Source organism: Phragmites australis, chromosome 9, assembly GCF_958298935.1.
Source record: "Phragmites australis chromosome 9, lpPhrAust1.1, whole genome shotgun sequence".
NCBI classification, from domain to species: Eukaryota; Viridiplantae; Streptophyta; class Magnoliopsida; order Poales; family Poaceae; genus Phragmites; species Phragmites australis.
This window is the reverse complement of record NC_084929.1, coordinates 20,869,669-20,888,568: the sequence shown is the minus strand read 5'-3', so window position 1 is coordinate 20,888,568 and position 18,900 is coordinate 20,869,669. Positions and strand designations below refer to the sequence as shown.

The 18,900-nt window shown below is 42.2% G+C and overlaps 1 protein-coding gene and 4 non-coding genes across 6 annotated transcripts; all 5 read left to right on the top strand.

The window, feature by feature from the left end:
- Positions 1 to 4,555: 4,555 nt before the first annotated feature.
- On the top strand, positions 4,556 to 7,746 carry LOC133928773 (uncharacterized). Of its 2 annotated transcripts, none has more exons than XM_062375253.1 (3): positions 4,556 to 4,880; positions 7,200 to 7,275; positions 7,370 to 7,746. In XM_062375253.1, the coding sequence occupies exons 2-3, from the start codon at positions 7,229 to 7,231 to the stop codon at positions 7,560 to 7,562; spliced, it is 240 nt and encodes a 79-aa protein (XP_062231237.1). In that variant the 5' UTR covers positions 4,556 to 4,880; positions 7,200 to 7,228; the 3' UTR covers positions 7,563 to 7,746. The 2 variants fall into 2 exon arrangements, with proteins under 2 accessions (XP_062231237.1, XP_062231238.1); XM_062375254.1 differs by lacking the exon at positions 4,556 to 4,880 and adding an exon at positions 5,594 to 6,456.
- Positions 7,747 to 17,546: 9,800 nt separating this feature from the next.
- LOC133929962 (small nucleolar RNA R41) lies at positions 17,547 to 17,649 on the top strand. The gene has a single exon (XR_009911683.1). It is a non-coding gene; the product is annotated as a small nucleolar RNA R41 (small nucleolar RNA).
- A 100-nt stretch (positions 17,650 to 17,749) lies between these two features.
- LOC133929978 (small nucleolar RNA Z155) lies at positions 17,750 to 17,828 on the top strand. The gene has a single exon (XR_009911699.1). It is a non-coding gene; the product is annotated as a small nucleolar RNA Z155 (small nucleolar RNA).
- Positions 17,829 to 17,954: 126 nt separating this feature from the next.
- On the top strand, positions 17,955 to 18,068 carry LOC133929941 (small nucleolar RNA snoR100). The gene has a single exon (XR_009911672.1). It is a non-coding gene; the product is annotated as a small nucleolar RNA snoR100 (small nucleolar RNA).
- Positions 18,069 to 18,582: 514 nt separating this feature from the next.
- On the top strand, positions 18,583 to 18,676 carry LOC133929961 (small nucleolar RNA Z159/U59). Its single transcript, XR_009911682.1, has one exon. It is a non-coding gene; the product is annotated as a small nucleolar RNA Z159/U59 (small nucleolar RNA).
- Positions 18,677 to 18,900: the final 224 nt, after the last annotated feature.

Here is an 18,900-nt window from a genome sequence, read left to right as displayed (position 1 = left end):
GCAAGGGGTACTCCTCCGCAACGTTATAGCAAAAAGCGTGCAAATACTGCGGATGAGGATTCTCTTAAGAGAGCATCCCATTTGGTGGCCAAAAGAAATCTTGAGGATTGCGATGGTATGCATACAAACTCAATTCTCTCTATCCCTAATAAGCACATTTCTAAAAACATTCATAACATTGGTACTCTCATGGGAGAACATGTAGATGAATCGGTTGCACTTATTAAGAAGGTAGAATTGGACAGGTTTATTGATACTCCTAAGCAGTCTAGGAACATGTCTAAAGTAGTGGATACTGATGTTGATAGTGAAAAAGATGATACTAACATTGATAATATAGTTCTTGGTCATCTATGTCATGGCTTGACGAACGAGATTATGGATGACAGTGCTATTTTAATTCAAGTGGGTCCCAAAAAACCAAAAAAGGTATCTATGAGAGGTAAGTTATCTCATAGAAGGCTTGCATCCAAAAAATAAATCTAGTTCTAATGAAAGGGATTTTTTGGAATTGTAGAGGTCTTTGAGACTTGGCTAAGATTAGATTCCTCTCCAAGACTACTAGGGAGGAAAAGCTAGATTTTGTTGCTCTTCTGGAGACTAATAGAAAAGAATTCACTGATTCTGAGTTGGAAGACTTTTGTGGGGGTCGCGAGTTTTTTTTGGCATTGGTCTAAACCTAGAGGCAGGTCTGGTGGTATTCTCCTAGGTATTAATTTGGAGGTTTATGATATTGGAAGAGTGTCAATAGGAGATTTCTTTATGAAGTTTACTTTAAGAAATAAAGATGACGGCTTTCGGTGGGTTCTTGTTGCTGTTTATGTGGCAGCACAAGTAGAATACAAAGATAGTTTTTTGTCAGAATTAGTTCACTCATGTAGCTTAGATAACTTGCCTATGTTAGTAGGTGGGGATTTCAACATTATTTGAGGCCCGCATGAGAAAAGCAATGATAACTTTGATGGCAACTATCTTTTCTTGTTCAATGCTATTATTAATGCGTTGAATTTGAGGGAACTAGAGCCACTGGTCGACAATTTACTTGGGCTAATTCGAGAGAGATCCCTATGTTCGAAAAATTGGATAGGATCCTTATGAGTATTGAATGGGAGGAAAAGTACCTGCTTACAACAGTTCGGGCTTTGTCTAGAGATATCTCATATCACACTCCACTACTACTTAATACTATGAATGCCTCACAATGTGGTCATCAGCCAATGTTCATATTTGAACTTAGTTGGCTAACCAAAGACGACTTTCTGGATATGGTAGCAGATGTTTGGAGAAATGATACGTGTGGTTCATCACCTTTAGAAATTTGGCAATATAAGATTAGGAAGTTGAGACAGTACTTGCGTGGTTGAGCAAGAAATGTCTTAGGAGAAGATAGAAAGTTAAAACAAAGTTTGTTGGCACAGTTGGATGAATTAGATAAAAAGGCAGAGTTAACCATGTTACAACCTCTGGAAATAGAGCTTAAACATCATCTTAAAGTCAGCTTACTAAGTTGTTGAGAGAGGAAGAAATTAGATTGTTCCAACGCTAAAAAACAACTAAGTTGCTACAAGGTGATGCTCATACTAAATATTTCTAGTTGGTTGCGAATGGTAGGCATAGGAAGACTCGTATTTTTAGGCTTACACAAGAGGAGGGTGTTATCGAGGGTAATGAAAACCTTAAATGTTTCATCACTAAATATTACAAAAGGCCTTTTTGGTTCTTCGGAGAATAATCATTTTATAGTGGATGAGACTCGCCAAGATGATATTCCTAACGAAAACGAGTTATTATCTGCAGCCTTTTCCGAGAAAGAGGTGGGAGATGCAATTTTTTTCAAATAGAACTGAATAAAGCACCAGGGCCAGATAGCTTCCCAGTTGAGTTTTATCAAACCTTCTAGGAGGTCATTAAAGATGACCTATGAGGTTGTTTCATGATTTCCATAATTGCGAATTGCCTCTCTATAGCCTAAACTTTGGGATTATAGCTCTGTTACCTAAGAAGTCTGAAGTGACCAACATCCAGCGATACCGACTCATATGTCTTTTGAACGTGAGTTTTAAAGTGTTTACTAAAGTCCTCACGAATAGAATTAATTTAGTAGCCCACAAAATTATAAGACCTACACAGACAGCTTTTATGCCTAGAAGATATATTTTGGAAGGGGCTGTTGTTCTACATGAAACTTTACATGAGATGCATAAGAAGAAATTGGATGGAGTCATTCTCAAAATCGACTTTGAGAAGGCATACGATAAAGTGAACTGGTCTTTTTTTACAGCAAACTTTGCGAATGAAAGGTTTCTCATCATTATGGTGCAATTGGATTGAGCTGGTAGTGTCGAGGGGTAGTGTAGGTGTAAAGGTTAATGATGATATGTGCCATTACTTTCAGACAAGGAAAGGACTAAAGCAGGGTGATCCACTTTCGCCAATCCTTTTCAACATAGTTGTCGATATGTTGGCCATTTTGATATCTCGAGCAAAAGAAGACGACCAAAATTTAGGTGTCATCCCAAATCTATTAGATGATGGTCTTTCTATTCTACAGTATGCTGATGATACAATCATTTTTATGGATCATATTATTGAATAGACTAAGAATATGAAGCTCTTGTTATGCGCTTTTGAGCAATTATCTGGCTTAAAAATCAACTTGCATAAAAGTGAATTGTTTTGTTATGGTAAAACTAAGAAATACGAAAATGACTACTCGCAGATTTTAGGATGCCAAATGGGTAACTTTTTCGTTCCGTTATTTGGGAATACCAATGCACCATAAGAAGTTGCTAAATAAAGACTAGAAACACATAGAAGAGCGATTCCAAAAAAAGGTTGAGTTGTTGCAAAGGAAAATACATATCATACGGGGAGACTAGTCCTTATCAATTCGGTTCTCTCCAGTCTACCTATGTTCATGCTCTCCTGTTTTAGTCCCCAAATGTGTTTAAAAAATGTATTATTATAGGTCTAGATTTTTCTGGTAATACGATAGACACAAAAGGAACTATAGGCTATCCAAGTGGACCATTCTCTGTACACCTAAGGATCAAGGAGGTCTAGGCATCCTTAACTTAGAAATATAGAATAAGTGTTTACTTAGTAAATGGTTGTTCAAGTTAATTAATGAGGATGGGACGTGTAAAACTATCATTCGTAATAAGTACCTGAGAAATAAAACCATATCACAAGTTGCTAGAGACTCTCATTTCTGGTTTGGCCTAACGAAGGTCAAACAAGAATTTTTGAGACTAGGCTCTTTTAACTTGTAAGATGGTTCTCGGATTCGTTTTTCGGAGGATGTTTGGTTAGGCCAAAGCACCCTTAGACATCAATTTCCTTCCCTTTATAATATAGTCTATCAAAAAAATTCAACTGTAGCGGAGGTTATAAATGTTGATTCATCTGATCTCACTTTTCGTAGGGCGTTAATAGGCAGTAAGTTGATTGCTTTGCATGAACTTGTGTCTAAATTGGGTCCAATAGTTTTAAGTAATCAGCGAGACGGGTTTAGATGGTCTTTACATCAACATGGATGATTTTCAGTTCATTCTATGTATAGAGCATTGATTAATGGCCTTTTCATTCCTCCAAATCAGTATAATTGGAAACTTAAGATACCTTTAAAAACTAAGGTTTTCCTATGGTTTCTTTATAACAGTGTTACTCTAACCAAAGATAATTTAGCAAAGCATCATTGACAGGGAAGTACCAAATGTTGTTTTTTGATCTTGATGAAAGAATTCAATACTTATTCTTTGATTGTCATGTTGCTAAATTAATCTAACGTATAGTATAAGTTTCTTTTGGTATTAATATCTCGTCTAGTGTTTCAAATATATTTGGAAATTGGCTTCATGGGTTTAACAAAAAAACTTAAGTACCAATTATTTGTTGGAGCTAGCACTATTTGTTAGGCTATATGGTATAAGTTTCTTTTGGTATTAATATCCCGTCTAGTGTTTCAAATATATTTGAAAATTGGCTTCATGGGTTTAACCAAAAATTTAAGTACTAATTGTTGGTTGGAGCTAACGCTATTTGTTGGGCTATATGGTATAAGTTTGTTTTGGTATTAATATCTCGTCTAGTGTTTCAAATATATTTGGAAATTGGTTTCATGGGTTTAACCAAAAACTTAAGTACCAATTGTTGGTTGGAGCTAGCGCTATTTGTTAGGCTATATAGCTTAGTCGTAGTGATGTTATTTTTAACAGAGCACAAGTGTCTACTTCTATGTAGGTTTTTTTTAAGGGACTTATTGCACTCGGTTCTAGGCTTTGCTACAGAGGATGGAGGAACGAAAATAGATAAAGGATGCTTGCAAAGTGCTAAGACTATTTTTGATGGAAGTCTTCGACAAAAAAGGGTGACAGTTTAGTCCTAGAATTTGTGGTTGACTTTAAAGATTATTTATCTTTCTTCTCAGTTTGTCAGATTTTATTTGGTCTATATATTAATTGACAGCTAGCTATATACATCTTGCTATGCAGATGCTAGAATAATTTATTCCTTTCTCTAAAAATGTTGGTAGGTATTTGTCCGCGTTTGCCACTGCATCAAAACCCCCTTCCTCCCGCAGGCTACCCCCACCCGCAAGACCGCAACATCCCGCTGCCGCTCGCTCTTGGGGGCGAGGCGATTAGGGTTCCCCGCCTTGCCTTGCAGGTCGCCACCGCCGCTCGGAGCTCCTCTCCTCGCTCGACCCGGCCCCTAGCGCCGCCCACATCGCCGCTCGAATTTCCTCCCCGCTCGTGCAGGCCCTAGCGCCGCCGAACCGGAGCTCGTCGGTGCCGCATCGAAGCCCGGGCGTCCTCCTCTATTCCCGGCCGCGTCTAGATCTCCAGTCCCAGCCTCCACCTCAAGTCCTTCTCTCACAGGTGAGTAGCACCGCCTCATGTTTTGCTTCCCCAACTTTGATTTTGCCTTTTCCTGTGTATCTAGATAATGTTTTCGTCGAGATGTGTGGCGCCGTGCTTCGTGAATCAAAAAACAGTGAATGGTTAATTCTTGTCCGATGCATATACGTTGAATGGTTGTGAGATGTGAACGCATAAACAATGAATGAGTTGTGAAATGTGAACGCAAAAACTCTGAATATGTGTGTTTTTTGAATGTATGTGCGTGCGCTTTCTCAGCTCACATTGTCCTGTGAAATTTTCTCTGAATAACGTATGATGCAGCAAGCTAATCTTTATATATTCCTGTAATTGTTGAATTAAGCTAATCTTTATGAATTTTCTTTGATGATTTTGAATCCATGTGCAATTGATTATGCATGTATGTGTATACAGTATAAGTAATGTTCAAGTGTTCAGCTAGTGTTGTGCGCATTTTTTTTCGTTTTAATTGGAGATTTGGGGTGCAATTTAGGATATCTGTATACGGTATAATTGTAATGCTTAAGTGTTCAGCTGTGATGCACGGACACTCCGGCCGATCGCCGTGTCTGACATGGACACGGCGCGAACACGTGCCCGGCGTGTGTCGGTGGATTAAACAACCAAAAAAAAAAAGAACAGAAAATCGGAGACGGCAGGCCTGTCCGGTGACACGGGCAGACATGGCTGGACACATGGCTGGACACGGAGGAGACACGGCGAGCCCACGAGTCAGGGGAAAAGGCCCAAGCCCACTAGAAGCAACCCTAGATTCTTCATCTTTTATCTCTACGATGCCTGTTGCCCTGCTATCTGCTTGATTCACTTGCCTCTTGCCGCTATCAGGAGCTCGCCACGCCACGCAACAACAGGTGACTGGTGAGCCTCTTCTCTGAGATCTCTTTCCTTCCGTCCGTGATCCCGCGTGCACAGCTGCGATGCAGATGAGACAACCCTCCATGTGCTTGTCATGACCCAGGGATGCGATGCACTTTGTCTACCACCAAACCTTTCCTCCTTTCTTTCCTCTGTTTGTTGCTGATGCCGCAGTCTGGACGTCTGGTTGCCGATCCAACTGAGAACTGGCCCTTGGGTGCCTAACTGCCTAGTGCCTACTATTATCTCCAGGTCTCATTGCTGATCCAACATGGATGGGAATACCTCAAATGAGACAGAAAATGAGCAAGGCAATAAACCACTGTGGAATTTTGTTGAGGTACTTGGTAGAGCTACATGTGGTGGTGGGAGAAATGTGGGGTTTAGGTGCAAATATTGCAACCGAGAATATAGTGGAAGCTAACTCCTGAGCGTGCAAAAGATTTGGTCTTTGTACACAATAACTTGAGACTTTTTTCTAGGTGATCGAAAGCTTATAAACAAGGGGTAACAATAATGTGGGATGTAGGGATAACTATGAATCACTTAGTGGTGTTGGAATTCTTGAAGTGGCTGATCTATCTCTTGAAGAGCCCGAGTTGGAGAGTGTCTTTTGAAGGTGCAGACCTTGTGGAGCAAGTTGAGCTAATTGACGGGGAAGAAGATGATTAGCTACTTAGTAATTCATGACCATCTCAAGGTCATTCTGCATTTTTTGCTTATTATCTGTTATTAAACTTCAGTTATACATTTTCTCATTACATATTATTTATAAAAATTTTTAAAAAATATATCCGTATCCCGTGTCGTTTTGTTTAAATGTCGAATCCCCGTGTCTGTATCGTGTCGCGGTGTCTGTGCAACATAGGTGTTCAGATTAATGGATGTTATTATTGCAGTATTATTTTAGATTTTATTGTGCAAAAATTATTAAAAATCATGAGATCCATCCCAGGTATAAGTAAGCACAAATAGACAAGGGTACAATGGCCAATTCAGCCACGATCCTCTCTTTTGAGAATCAGAATCCAGTCGGCTCGCCAAATGATTTCACAACTGATTCTAATTCACCAGAGAAACGTTTTCAGGATGAATCTGAATCACTTCTAGGGTGAATCTGAATCTGGTGCCCTACTAAACGGGCCCTAAGATTAATAGATTGTACCTTCATCAGCTTGTCTTGAACATTTAACAACTTGCATATTGTGAGTTTCTCAATTTGGGAATTGTACTAGAAGGTCTGATGAGGTAGAGTCAATGTCCAAAATTCAATTATTCAGTAGCTATGTTAGGGAACTTCCCTCTTGTTATGTAAATAAAATATAACTGTGCTACGCTATAAATTAGAAGTTCATGACTATACAAGCACAAATTGCGATATATTATTTTGCTTCAGAGTCAGGTAATCTTCTTTCTTTATATCAAAATCCCTTTTTGTTACAGAAATCTGAATCAAGCTTAAGGTGAGCGTGATGTCTTTCCTGAGGCTGCTACCTCGAAGGTTACCTCAACTTATCAGGTACATCTTACCTTGAAAATTTCAGCAACATCGTGCTGTATAATAAGTACTCCATTTATGTTATCATTTGCTTACTTGATGCTATCTTTCTCAGGCAGATGGAGCAAGATGTTGAGACTGTAATCCACGTTCTCCAGCCAGGTCCAATAGGAATAGTGGAGCACAAATTCACTGATGCAGAGATCCTGGAGGCCGGAGCCACAGTAAGAAGAGCAGTTGATAATTGGCGACGGAACTGGATCCTGGAGAGAAATCTTGGCAGTGGTTCTTTCGACAAATGGAAGTAATATCCCCCTCATGATTTGCAGCAGCAGTTATTGAAATAAAAGGGTACCATGGCTGCCCACAACCATTGGCATTCAATAGTTGATATGTTTTCTCCCTTAATGTATTCATGGATTCAGCTGTGATATATAATTATATACATCATCACTTTATCTATGATATATTGTTGAGAACAAATTCTGCTTATCCAGGGTTCAGTAAATTGTTCATCTAATTTCTGAAACTCTCCACAGTAGCTCTGTGATTAATCCGTGATTCTGTACTTCATGGCTTAAATGTTCAGACTTAATGCACTGATTCGAGTCAGATTCATGGCTCTTTAGGAACAGATTTTCAGTCATCATACTTTCTACTGCACATGCTTCTTTTTTTTATATTTGCGAATTGGATTGGTGGCCAGTTGCCCGTGTATTCAGTGGTTATGTTTTGCACCATTGCTGTGATCCATCGCGTAGGTCGGGAGTCAAAGTGTCGCCGGCAAGCTGACGGGGAGTTTGAGTGCCACCGAGCGCGGCTGGTTGGTTGGTCTATGATGGATGTGCATATGTTGGTTGCCTCCCTCTTTCTTTGTTTGTTGTTATGCATTGCCGGCTCGGAGTTAGTGCTGTTGTGCTCATATACCACCTGCTGGGAACTTGAGCACTGCTGCGCTTGTGTATGGCCGGTCGGGTGTTTGTGTGCTATCAATGTGTTCTTGCGGGTGTGGTTGTTATCTAGAGGCTGTCATTAGGTGTTTTGGTTGCGTTATGGCCTATCTCAATGTGTTGTGGTTATCTGGCCATGTTGCTTGGGCGCCTGACATGGTGTGCATTGCTATGTTTTGGTGCCCAGTCATGTATTGAGTGGCTAGTTAGTTTACTTGTTGAGGCCTTGTTACTGTGGCTCGGTGTTGATTGCCCTGGGATGATCTTATTGTTATGATGTATTCATGGATGGCTTTGTTAGTTGATATTAGTGATGTGCACATGTGTTAATCTGAGGTCCGTAACCTACTGCTTCGGTTCTGTTGACTTGTTGATGGGAGAAGTATAGGCTTGTTGTCATTGTGGCTCTACTGCCTGTTCGGTCTGGCTCCAATGTTTGCTTCCCTATTGTTGTAGCCGTCCAATTGCAGCTGTTGTGGCCCTGTGATTGTGGCCTCACTGTGAGGACTTTGTGATGTGATCCTTTCACCTGAGCCCCTTTTGCCGATGCTGCTATTGATAGTCTAACGATTATATTGTTACATGGCCAATGATGATTAATGAGCTTATTTTGGTGTTATATCGTGGTCGATGACATATAGTGGGGGGGGCTCGATACTATGATGTCTTTGTGGCTCTTTGCCTTTGCGTCTTGTTATTACACTTCGCCTTTATGGTGTTTGCCTTTGTGGTTGAGTTGCATGTGGGATTAAGGGTAGAGATCGTAGATAGGAGGCTAGAAACATTACAGTTCACCAGGCTCTCATCATGTTGTAGCTAGTGAACCATCGTGTAGCTAGACTCTTTCCCTCTCTATTCTCTCGTAATACCTAAGGCTGCGGTCGATGATGAGGAGCTATATATTCTGTGGCCTAAATGGCCGATCATGATCCGAGATATATAAACAGTCCATAAAGCTCATGCTAGACTATTTGTCCCGTTTCCATTATATCTAACGCTTACTTTGCTCTGTTTTGATGCGCGTAACTACAGTCTTGCAGACTCGGAGACATCATGAGTACGACTCGCAGCGCAGGTTAATCGGAGGTTATCCGGTAGACAGACGTAATTAACCGGAGGCCTCGTGAGGCCACGGGAAATAGGATGAGACAGTTGCTAGAAGAAAAATAGTCAGATAGCGTGTGCGTATGTGTATGTGGAGCAAATATTGTATCGATGAAACTTGTACTTATGAGTTCGATAATGAATAAATAAAGTTCAGTGTTTCAATTACATTTGTCTCCTGTTTCTTTTGTATACGATATTATACTCGCACACCCGCAACTTATACAATACAACAATTCAAAAACGCATGTTTTGGATCCGCGAAACATGTTTTAGAATGAGTGAAACACAACGCGTATTCAAAGTCTGTTTTCGTAACACATGCTTTGCACATGATATTTTGGTGCTTTAAATAAATTGTTTGAAATGAGCTCACGTAGAATGTTTTAGCACATAGAATTCACATGTCTAATAAAATAAATAATGTTACAACGCAAGACGAATATTTTCAAGACAATATTGCACGACTGGTTTGGAAGCTGTTTACACCATGATTTTCCCCCTAAAAAGTTGCCCAAACTATATATACACTAAGTTTAAATCAAATTTTTTTGCCTGGTTGTGGTGACCTTGCTGAATCAGCCCCGTGAATCAACACGCTGCTACCAAAATAAAATCAATAATATCACAACGGGCGACACACATGCCAAATAACATCAATAACAAAATCAATTATTCGTCCAGCTAGAACCTTAGAAGTAGAGCTTCAAGAAACAATTATGAATCAATCTTGGATTGAAATAAGTCTAAAAAAGCAGCTATTAATTTAGAATCGTATAGAAGTAAGGTCGCAACTTTATGTCTAAACAATCTATTTTCTGATGTGCTTAAGAGGTTCTCACATGTGGAATCCATGTCAAAGAAAAGTAGAACACACATATCCACACATAACTACATAAGTATGACTCAAAACATCTAGCTGGTAAAAGCATCAGACAGATATGAGAATACAGACAATCATTGAACACAGGGAAAAAAATATACCTAACATGAACTATAGAAATATATCACCCGCACTAACCAATATTGCGGTAGCATTATGTGTTACAATGTCAAATAATTAAATATATACTAATATAAAGAGGCAATTTTATGTTGCCCCTAGTGCAACACAAAAAATGCAAAATAGACTAAACACATTCAATATTGTCCTTCGAAAAGAATAAAAGATTGTACTATTCGACTTCAAAATATTCCACATTCCTGGCAAAAAAAAAACATAGCCTCAGATTATTTGGTTTTGCCAAACCAACTAGAGATTCGGTACTATGCAGTGTAAAGGGCATCACTAAATATTGGTACACAACATAAAGCAACGAAATATGGTATCTCTCCCCTCTGTTGCTCTCTTTTCCTTTGGTTGATAGCCAAATTGCCCGCGCGTTGCAACAAAAAAACCTAAGATAATATGACCAAAGATTCACATGCTAACTTAAGGTTGATGATGAGTGGTGTTTGGAGTTATTTTGCTTACTTGCATAGGAGCAAATAGGGCAATGAAAATGTTTGGCTAGCTCAGACAAAAAAAAAATAGCTCTTTACATTTTCTTCGCCAAGGGTGAAGTGCTTTCATTCAAATAAGCAGGATTACATTCCGTTTACATGATATACTGCAAGAGTACTAGTCTCTCATTGAAATACATAAACTGGCTAGTTGATTGCAAAAAACCTTGCTTAATACTGTGAGGAACCGTCCAAATTATATTCTAATTAATCATTAGGACGATCATTTACACAATCACTATCATAATGACTAACCAAAATTCAATCTCGGTAGTTTCGGCAAGTGTTTTATACCCAAGATCGGAACACAAGCCTTTACAATAGGATTCATCACATCAAGGCATAATAAAGAGTGAGTAATCAAATTGTATTATAAGTCTTTAAGTTATTACAATTTCTCCATCGCCTACGAAGGGGACGAAGAAGCGCGGCTCGAAAGCACATAGGCACACACATATACGGTCACTCATTCGAAAGATCCCCTTGCACTCCGATACAGAAAGAGACACGACCGTCCCCGAAGGTCCATATTATATTATTAAACAACTAGTACACCCAGAGGACACATACAAAAGTGACAGTACAGAAATTGCTACAAAGAAGATAGACCCCGACAGAGTAAAACAGGGTGAGAAAGAGTACAAGGTAACTAAGTCAAGCCATAGGCCCATAGCAAGGCCATGGTCGACCAAGAGACATGAATGCCTCACGACTTCACCAAGAACTCCCTCCAGAAGACTGCCTTCACCTCCTACGGGTCCCGGCAGGGGCTACGCATGGGGCGGCGTATGCACCACATCTGTGGCCTACCGCTACGAAAGCCAATACAGTAGCCGGCTCCTGAGCTGTCGGAGGACGAAGAAGAGTCCAAGGTGGTCACCGACGGGGCCTTCTCTCTCGCCTTATCGGCCCCCTCCTTCGCCGTCAGAGTCACTGTCGTCTCCGCAGACCCCTGCTCGCTCTCCCCCCGCAGGAGATCCCAATCGATCTCCTCATCGTCATTGGAGATATCGATGATCTCGACGGGCGTGGCCTCCCAAGCCAAGGGTCGGGCCGGAGTGGTAGGCAGCCGCCTCCCCTGCAGAGATGGAAGCGATGTGGCCACCGGCGCCTCTGCCGATAACCGAAATGGTCCTCTCCCGAAGAAGCCGTCGAGATCATTGACATCTCCGAAGAGGATAAGGAGGAAGAGGACGCCATACTCAAGTCAAGGTCAACTGCTCACTTGTAGTGCTGTGGAGAATTCGGCCGGGTGACCCCAACTTTATACCCGGGCCAAGCAGCCACGTAAGCTCGGGAGATGAAGCGAAATCAACATAGTGGTGTCCCCCATTGAATGCCTAAGGGGATCGTGGCCATACCCCGGTCGTTCCGCCAGCACATGGCAGCGCTCCATGACGAATGTCTCGTTTTCTCGCACAGACGTCCCGTCACATTAATAACCCAGACTCCTTTCAGCGCGTGACAGGGGCTTGGGCACAAGACCCTAAACGGCCCCCCGCATTGTCTAGTTAGAACACAGCAGTGACACGTCTCATCCTATCAGGCAAACACGTAGGGTCCCCCAATCCTACACGTAACCTCTACTCTGGCGACCTCAAAAGGTAGGAAGAACCATTATCGAAGGAATCCGGATAACCTGTATCGGCCTCAACACGGACCCTGGAGTACACCACATCAATCGACGTCCCTCTGGCCCGGGGTCCCGACACCGTGCATGCCAGCTACAACAAGCTCCGGAGCAGATCGCCACCACCAATACGCCATCAGCCTTGGACCTCGCCATCGACGCCCACGGTTCCCGATGAAAAAACTTCTTAAGGACAGGGAATTGCCATCGGGCATCCTTGATACTATACCAGGCTGGGGTTGGTATTCCTCTACATCGTCTCCCCCCTCAGAAACATCGGGACCCGAGAATTAAGGGATACTGTTGGGGGAAAATAAACCAGCCTGAGGATAATGGTTGAAGATTACTATCCAGGTCCCTCCGGAGCCTTGATGTCCGGACCCTCAGCTAAAGGCTCGATCTCCGAAGTCATCGGGCTCCTTCGCGGTACCTCTTCGTACCTGCGAAGCCTTCCCTTGGCTTAACCAGCCCAGCCTCCCGAAGGCTTAGCCTCCCAAAGCCTGCCCCCCCCCCCCCCCGAGACCTTGGTCTCCCGAAGCCTCAGCCTCACCAAGCCCCTGGCCTTCCGAAGTCCTACCTCCCGAAGTCTTCACCTCCCAGAGCCATGCCTCCTGAGGCCCCCGTCTCCAGCTACTTGGGCTGGCTTCCTGGAGGCTACAAGGTGAGTCAGCAAGCCTTAGAAAAGATCTGTCGGAAGGGGAGCATTGGTCATGTTTTGCCTGCAAGGAAGTGATCGGTATTAAACACCTAGGTTGATGGATGCCGCTCTGACACCCCGGCGTAATGGAGGCTATCCTAACACCCCTGACAGTGTGGCGCCGGGCTGTAATTGGCGACCGGCTCGCCGCACTTCAGGTGGCAGGCACCACAATAGTTATCACGATGGATATTTATCTCTCAAATAGGGTAGGAAGTAGTTATCCGGGATAAGACCCAGTAATTCGGTTAGATCCCAGATATTTGTACATTGTGATAACTTGTACACCAAACTACACATAGCCCTATAAATAGGAGCCTTGGTCACCTAGGCAAAGGGGACGAGGGAAACAGTAGAAAGACACAGAGATGAAAAAACACCAAGTCACGCTGTGATACTCCCACCAGATTGATCCATTTTTTCTACCATCAATACATTTGTGGTGTTCCTTTCTCTTAAACTTCATCTCTAAGCTTGAGTCTCCTCCTTAGAAGAAACTCTCGTCGTACTTGCTGGGGCAAGACGATCTCTTGCTCCAACAACCACGGTCTCGAAAGTAGTCAGCCATTCTATAGAATGTGAGCTCAATAATGGCACACAATGGGAGGCTGCGTACACCCTTTAGGATATTGTTGAACGCCTCCGCTATGTTCGTTGTCATGATCGTATACTTAACATGAGAGACAACAATTTTAGATGGGATATTTCCATAACCAAGAGTAAAATACGATCATTGAAACGCTATATTCTAACCTAGCACTGTGAGTGTCATGGATTAGAGCCAACGCTCCGTCGGCTTTACCGTTATTCACTGGCTAAACGTAGCACGTGAACGGCTAATGATGGTTCCCCCCCCCCACCATTTGCGTCCACAGATGGTCCTTCTGTGCTTCCTGTTTTGCCATCATCTTGCGAGTGGTCTCATTTAACTCACGCCATATCTCGTTGGACTTCGCCTGCTGGTTCTGAAGACACAACCCTTTGAACCTCTTTCCAAGACCCTTGTTGTGGTACCTTGAGTACAGGTTCGCACCTAAGTGTCGTATGCACCACCTTCTCTCCATATCAGGCCATGCAATGGAGTAGTTTGTGCTGTCATACAGCACGTCCAACGCATGCAAGAGGCCCTTGTTGCGGTCTGAGATGATGCAAACTCGTTCCCTATTACCAACAACACGTGTCCTCACCAAGGTGATAAACCACAACCAACTATCATTGTTCTCACTCTCAACCATTGTAAATGCAAGAGGAATGATCTGGTTGTTTGCATCTGCCGCCATCGCTGTCATAAGGTTACCATGGTACTTACCGCTAAGAATGTGGCATCCACACATACAACCGGCTTTGCAATATCTGAAAGCTTCGATGCATTGGGCAAAGGACCAGAAAAACCTAATAAGGTATCGATCAGTGTTGTTGTATGACCCATCCTCCAGCCTGATCGGCTCATCCGCCATGGCCCACTGAGTCCCTGGATTCGTCATGGCAATCTTCTGCAGCAGCCTCGGGGCATAGTTGTAAGACTCTTCAAAACTTCCAAACAACATCTTCAATATCTTCTGCTTCGCTCGTCAAGCGGCGTAGTAATTGATCAGCATACCCGTCTTAGTCTGCACCTCCTCCATAATAGATTTTGGCGACAAATATATGTTCGTACCAACAAGGGTGATGAGGAGTTGGGCTATGAACCTCGCATCAACGACGTGACTCACATTCCTAATAGCCTCTTTGCTGTATGTATGTGGGGTGTGTCTACTCAACACAAAATAGTTCTCGTATTATGGCTTATGTGCTCGTAGAAGTAAGGACAATTCGGGTGCTTGATACACCTGACCTCATACTCCGTAGGGTTAGATCGGGAGTACTTGTGGTCCCTTCTTGTTATTACATCATAGTTGCTGATAAAGTGGATGACCTCCTCCCTGTTCCAAAACTGTTGTCCTATTTGGATGTCGCTATCTGGTATCCCCATTTAGATAGGGTGTTATACTCAACGATGGTACAATCTAGCTGCCCAGCACCATGAAAGTACTGGATCGTCAGCACCGGGTCATCGTTGTCAACACCGGGTCATCGTTATCAGCACCTTCTTCATTCCCACTACCACCAGCTTCATCATCCATACATCCTGCATCTACCTCAGTATGGTCCACTTTAGGTCCCTCTGTACCGAAACTGCCCTCCTCGACATGCCCTCCCTCCTCATCATGCATCACATGATGGTCTGATCCTTCCACACTAGTCACCGCTTCACCTTGCACTAGTCATGATACTATGTTTACGTACACCCCCATTTCAAAGTTCTCCTCCAATATCTTACGTGAGTACAAAGCCTATGTGTTGTTTCTTCTCAAATCGAACAACGTATGGACAATGACCGAGCTGTTTGGCACAAGCCGTGGCCGCACACCCTCTAGGATAACATTATATGACTGCTGGTTCACACGCAAAAGGCTTATAATATGTGATTTTAAGTCATCTAGATCAATAGGTAGATCAACCGTACTCCCTACGTTCTGATAGTTCTGAATTGATACGAGCCTCCCATGTAAAATAGCGGGACGTTCTTCATAATAAATATGGATAGTCATAGCGTCTTTGCTAAACAAACATAAATAGGCAAATAACTACTTAGATGTATACACGATAAACAGCTAATTACGCCCCATACATTAACCTAAGTGATAAAGCTAATTAATCAAATTAGTTCTGTTAATTTGCTTCAAAGCTCTATTTTTTCTCTCCTCTTTCATGAATTCATGCCTGTGGCGGGATCGAGTTATCATGCCTATTATGGGTTCATAATTGTGGTTACACTATGCTATTCTGTTACGAGATCATAATTACTATTACGAGATCATAAATTATGCAAATACTTTACGTACTCTAATTTATCAACTTAATACCATTTAACCAATGTATTCGAACGGAATAAACACTCTACTTACTCTAATTACATTTACTAATCTAGATATTAATTACATACATAATCTGTGTACTCACTATTACGGAAGACAGTCCTTTTCCCGCGCTGCTTCTCAGCCTAGCTACTGCTGCTCCTCCTCGCTACTCCACTGCTGCTAAATGCCGAACGCTGCTACTCCTACTCTCATTGCACTCCTCGTCCTCGTTGCGCTGCTGCTGCTGCGCTCCTGCACGCGCCATTTTATAGGCAGCGGAGCATGCAAACGCCTGGCTAAAAACATCAAGTGGAAAGCAGGAAAGCACAAACGCAAGCCGGCTGGCCGAATAAAATGTAAAGCGGAAAGGAATAAAGTTTAAAGGATAAAGCGCGACGTGACGTGACATGACGGCTACCCGTTGTGTCGAATACATATAATTTTCAGTACACCATGTGTCGAATACGACATTGTTACCCGTATCCGACACACGGCACACCGTATACCAAATACGGACAACATATTATCTATTTAGATAAATACGCTCATATATGTTATCTAATTTTAGATTTTTGCCGTGGACTTCTATAGCTTGAGGTATTCTGTTGATCGTGGATTGCAATATTATCTTTTGTGTCAGAGGATTGCAATATAGTACGGACTACGCCTTAAGACTGATACGTCCAGGAAATGCCATTACCATCTTTCTAGCCCCCACCCCTGTTTTTCCCACCTGAATTCTTGCTGTTCTTTTCTACGTCTCCCCTTATTCATCTGCTACTCCGTTTTAAAGTTTGATGTTTTAGTATGCATGCATTCAGAAGTTCAAATCTTTAACCACTAAATTCCATAAAATTATCAGGGTTTTTGATGTAATTAAATTATATTTAAATAATGATGTTTTTAGTTTTTTCACTTAACAGAGTTAGAAAAGTAAAGATTAAATAGGTAAAGATCAAAGGTGTGTGTTGGCGATTGTGTTAATGTCAAAAATGACAAATAAAAGGGGAGTACTTGACACCTAGCAACATTGTCGATTGTGAAGGGAATTAGGCGATAAAACATCAAATTTCCAAGCTCGTCGCTCATATTGGCTCTGCTCTTCCAATGCATTTGCATTTGTTGCTCCCGACCGCCTTAAATGGGCTCAGCACCTCAGCCTTTGTTGCCTGGGCTACTGGCAAGCTTTGGTCAATTGGGGTGGACTGGACTGGACAAAACAATAGGCCCATCATCAAAATTCAAGATTGCCTGAGAAGCCCAAACCATCTAGTCATGTGAAAAACCCTAGCCCACCATTCTGCGCTATATATTCGCAAGGTTTGCCTCCGTCTCGCCTCCATCCGCCGCCTCCTCCTCTCCGCTGCGCGGCCGTCACTTGCGAATCACCCGTCTAGTTGCAGAGCGATGCGTTTTTCTTTTCATCATTGGCTTTGTAATCCGTCACGCTTTTGCATTGCGTTTCTTGATATTTTTTTTTTGCTTCCTTTGCGACTTGGATCTCGTTTCCGGAGGCTGTGATGCGTACATATTAGGGATTTTCTGAGGGACAGAGACATGGTTTTTGCCCTGCTGAATGAGAGAAGCCAATGGATCCTTCTGAGCCTGCCCGATCTTGTGATTTATAAGTTTCTCGCCATCTCTTACAATCAATTGATCTCTTGGAATTCTTTTCCCCAAATGATAAAATGTCAAATGCAAGATTTGATCCAGTTGATGTGAGGATAAACCTTCGCAGAAACGCATAGTTGTGTTGACTCGAAAATCAGACTACAATTATCTGATCAACTGGGAAATCTTGCTAAACAACTATAGGTTATTTTCCTTTCAAAAAAACAAAGGTTTGGGATTTCTTCAGGGTTTTGCTTTCGTATTTTTTTGAACCCGTGCACAATAAGCCGATGCTCTGGATGACTATAGGAAGGAAGCATGGTAGTGTGCACGGAGAGCGGAGCACCAGTGGTCTGCATGTCTGCTCGCCGTGACGCCTTCGGGCATTGATCATGCGGGCCTGGATTCGACCCACATTTTGTTTTCCATCTTTCTTTTCTTTTCTTTCATCGGTGCTCGTTAGAATTATTTATAAACATTTGCGTCTCCAAGGTGGCTGACTTTGTTCGTTGAGGAGGAAGTTATTGCTCTAACCATCCAAATATTATTTCAGCGGAAGCCTAATCGTCTTTCTTCAAGTAGCCATGTGAGCCTGACACATCGCCTTCCATGCATACCGCCCGTGGAACCTAGCCTCTCCACAGCCGATCTGACCTACCCGCCGGTGGAACTTGGTAGTTTTCCTTCAACCTACGCGCGCCCTGTTAGGCTCTCGCTTTTCGATTTGGTTCGAGAAAAAACCTGTTTTTCTTTCAGCCTTGTTGCTCCTGATGACTGCGCAAGATTTAAGCTTCAGCCCTGTCTGAAAAATTATTAATCTGTTGATACTCTTCATATCCATGTTATGAGGGTACTAATCGGTTTTTCTCGGATTTCTTCCTCTTATTTGTGCTGAAATTTTGAACGGATTTTAGAATTTTATGATCGATTACAATCTCTGAGTGATGAAATATTTAACTTTCGTTCTTCTGATGCGCTCTCTCATGGCGCGTTGCGGAAGCAATTTGGAGACCTGAACTAAAGAGATCTTAACCAGTTGTTGGATCTTGGATTAGAAACATTTCAAGAAAAAAAATGATTTTTATTGCTTGTGGACTGGAAGAATGGCTTGATTTTCATTGTTTGGTAATTCTGTAGAGGGAAGCATAGATTGAACAAACAGCTAGAATTAAACAGCATGATGCCTTATTTCACTGCATCTATGTTACCTGTCTTCTGACACATTCTAATGTTAAGATATTGGTTTTGGAC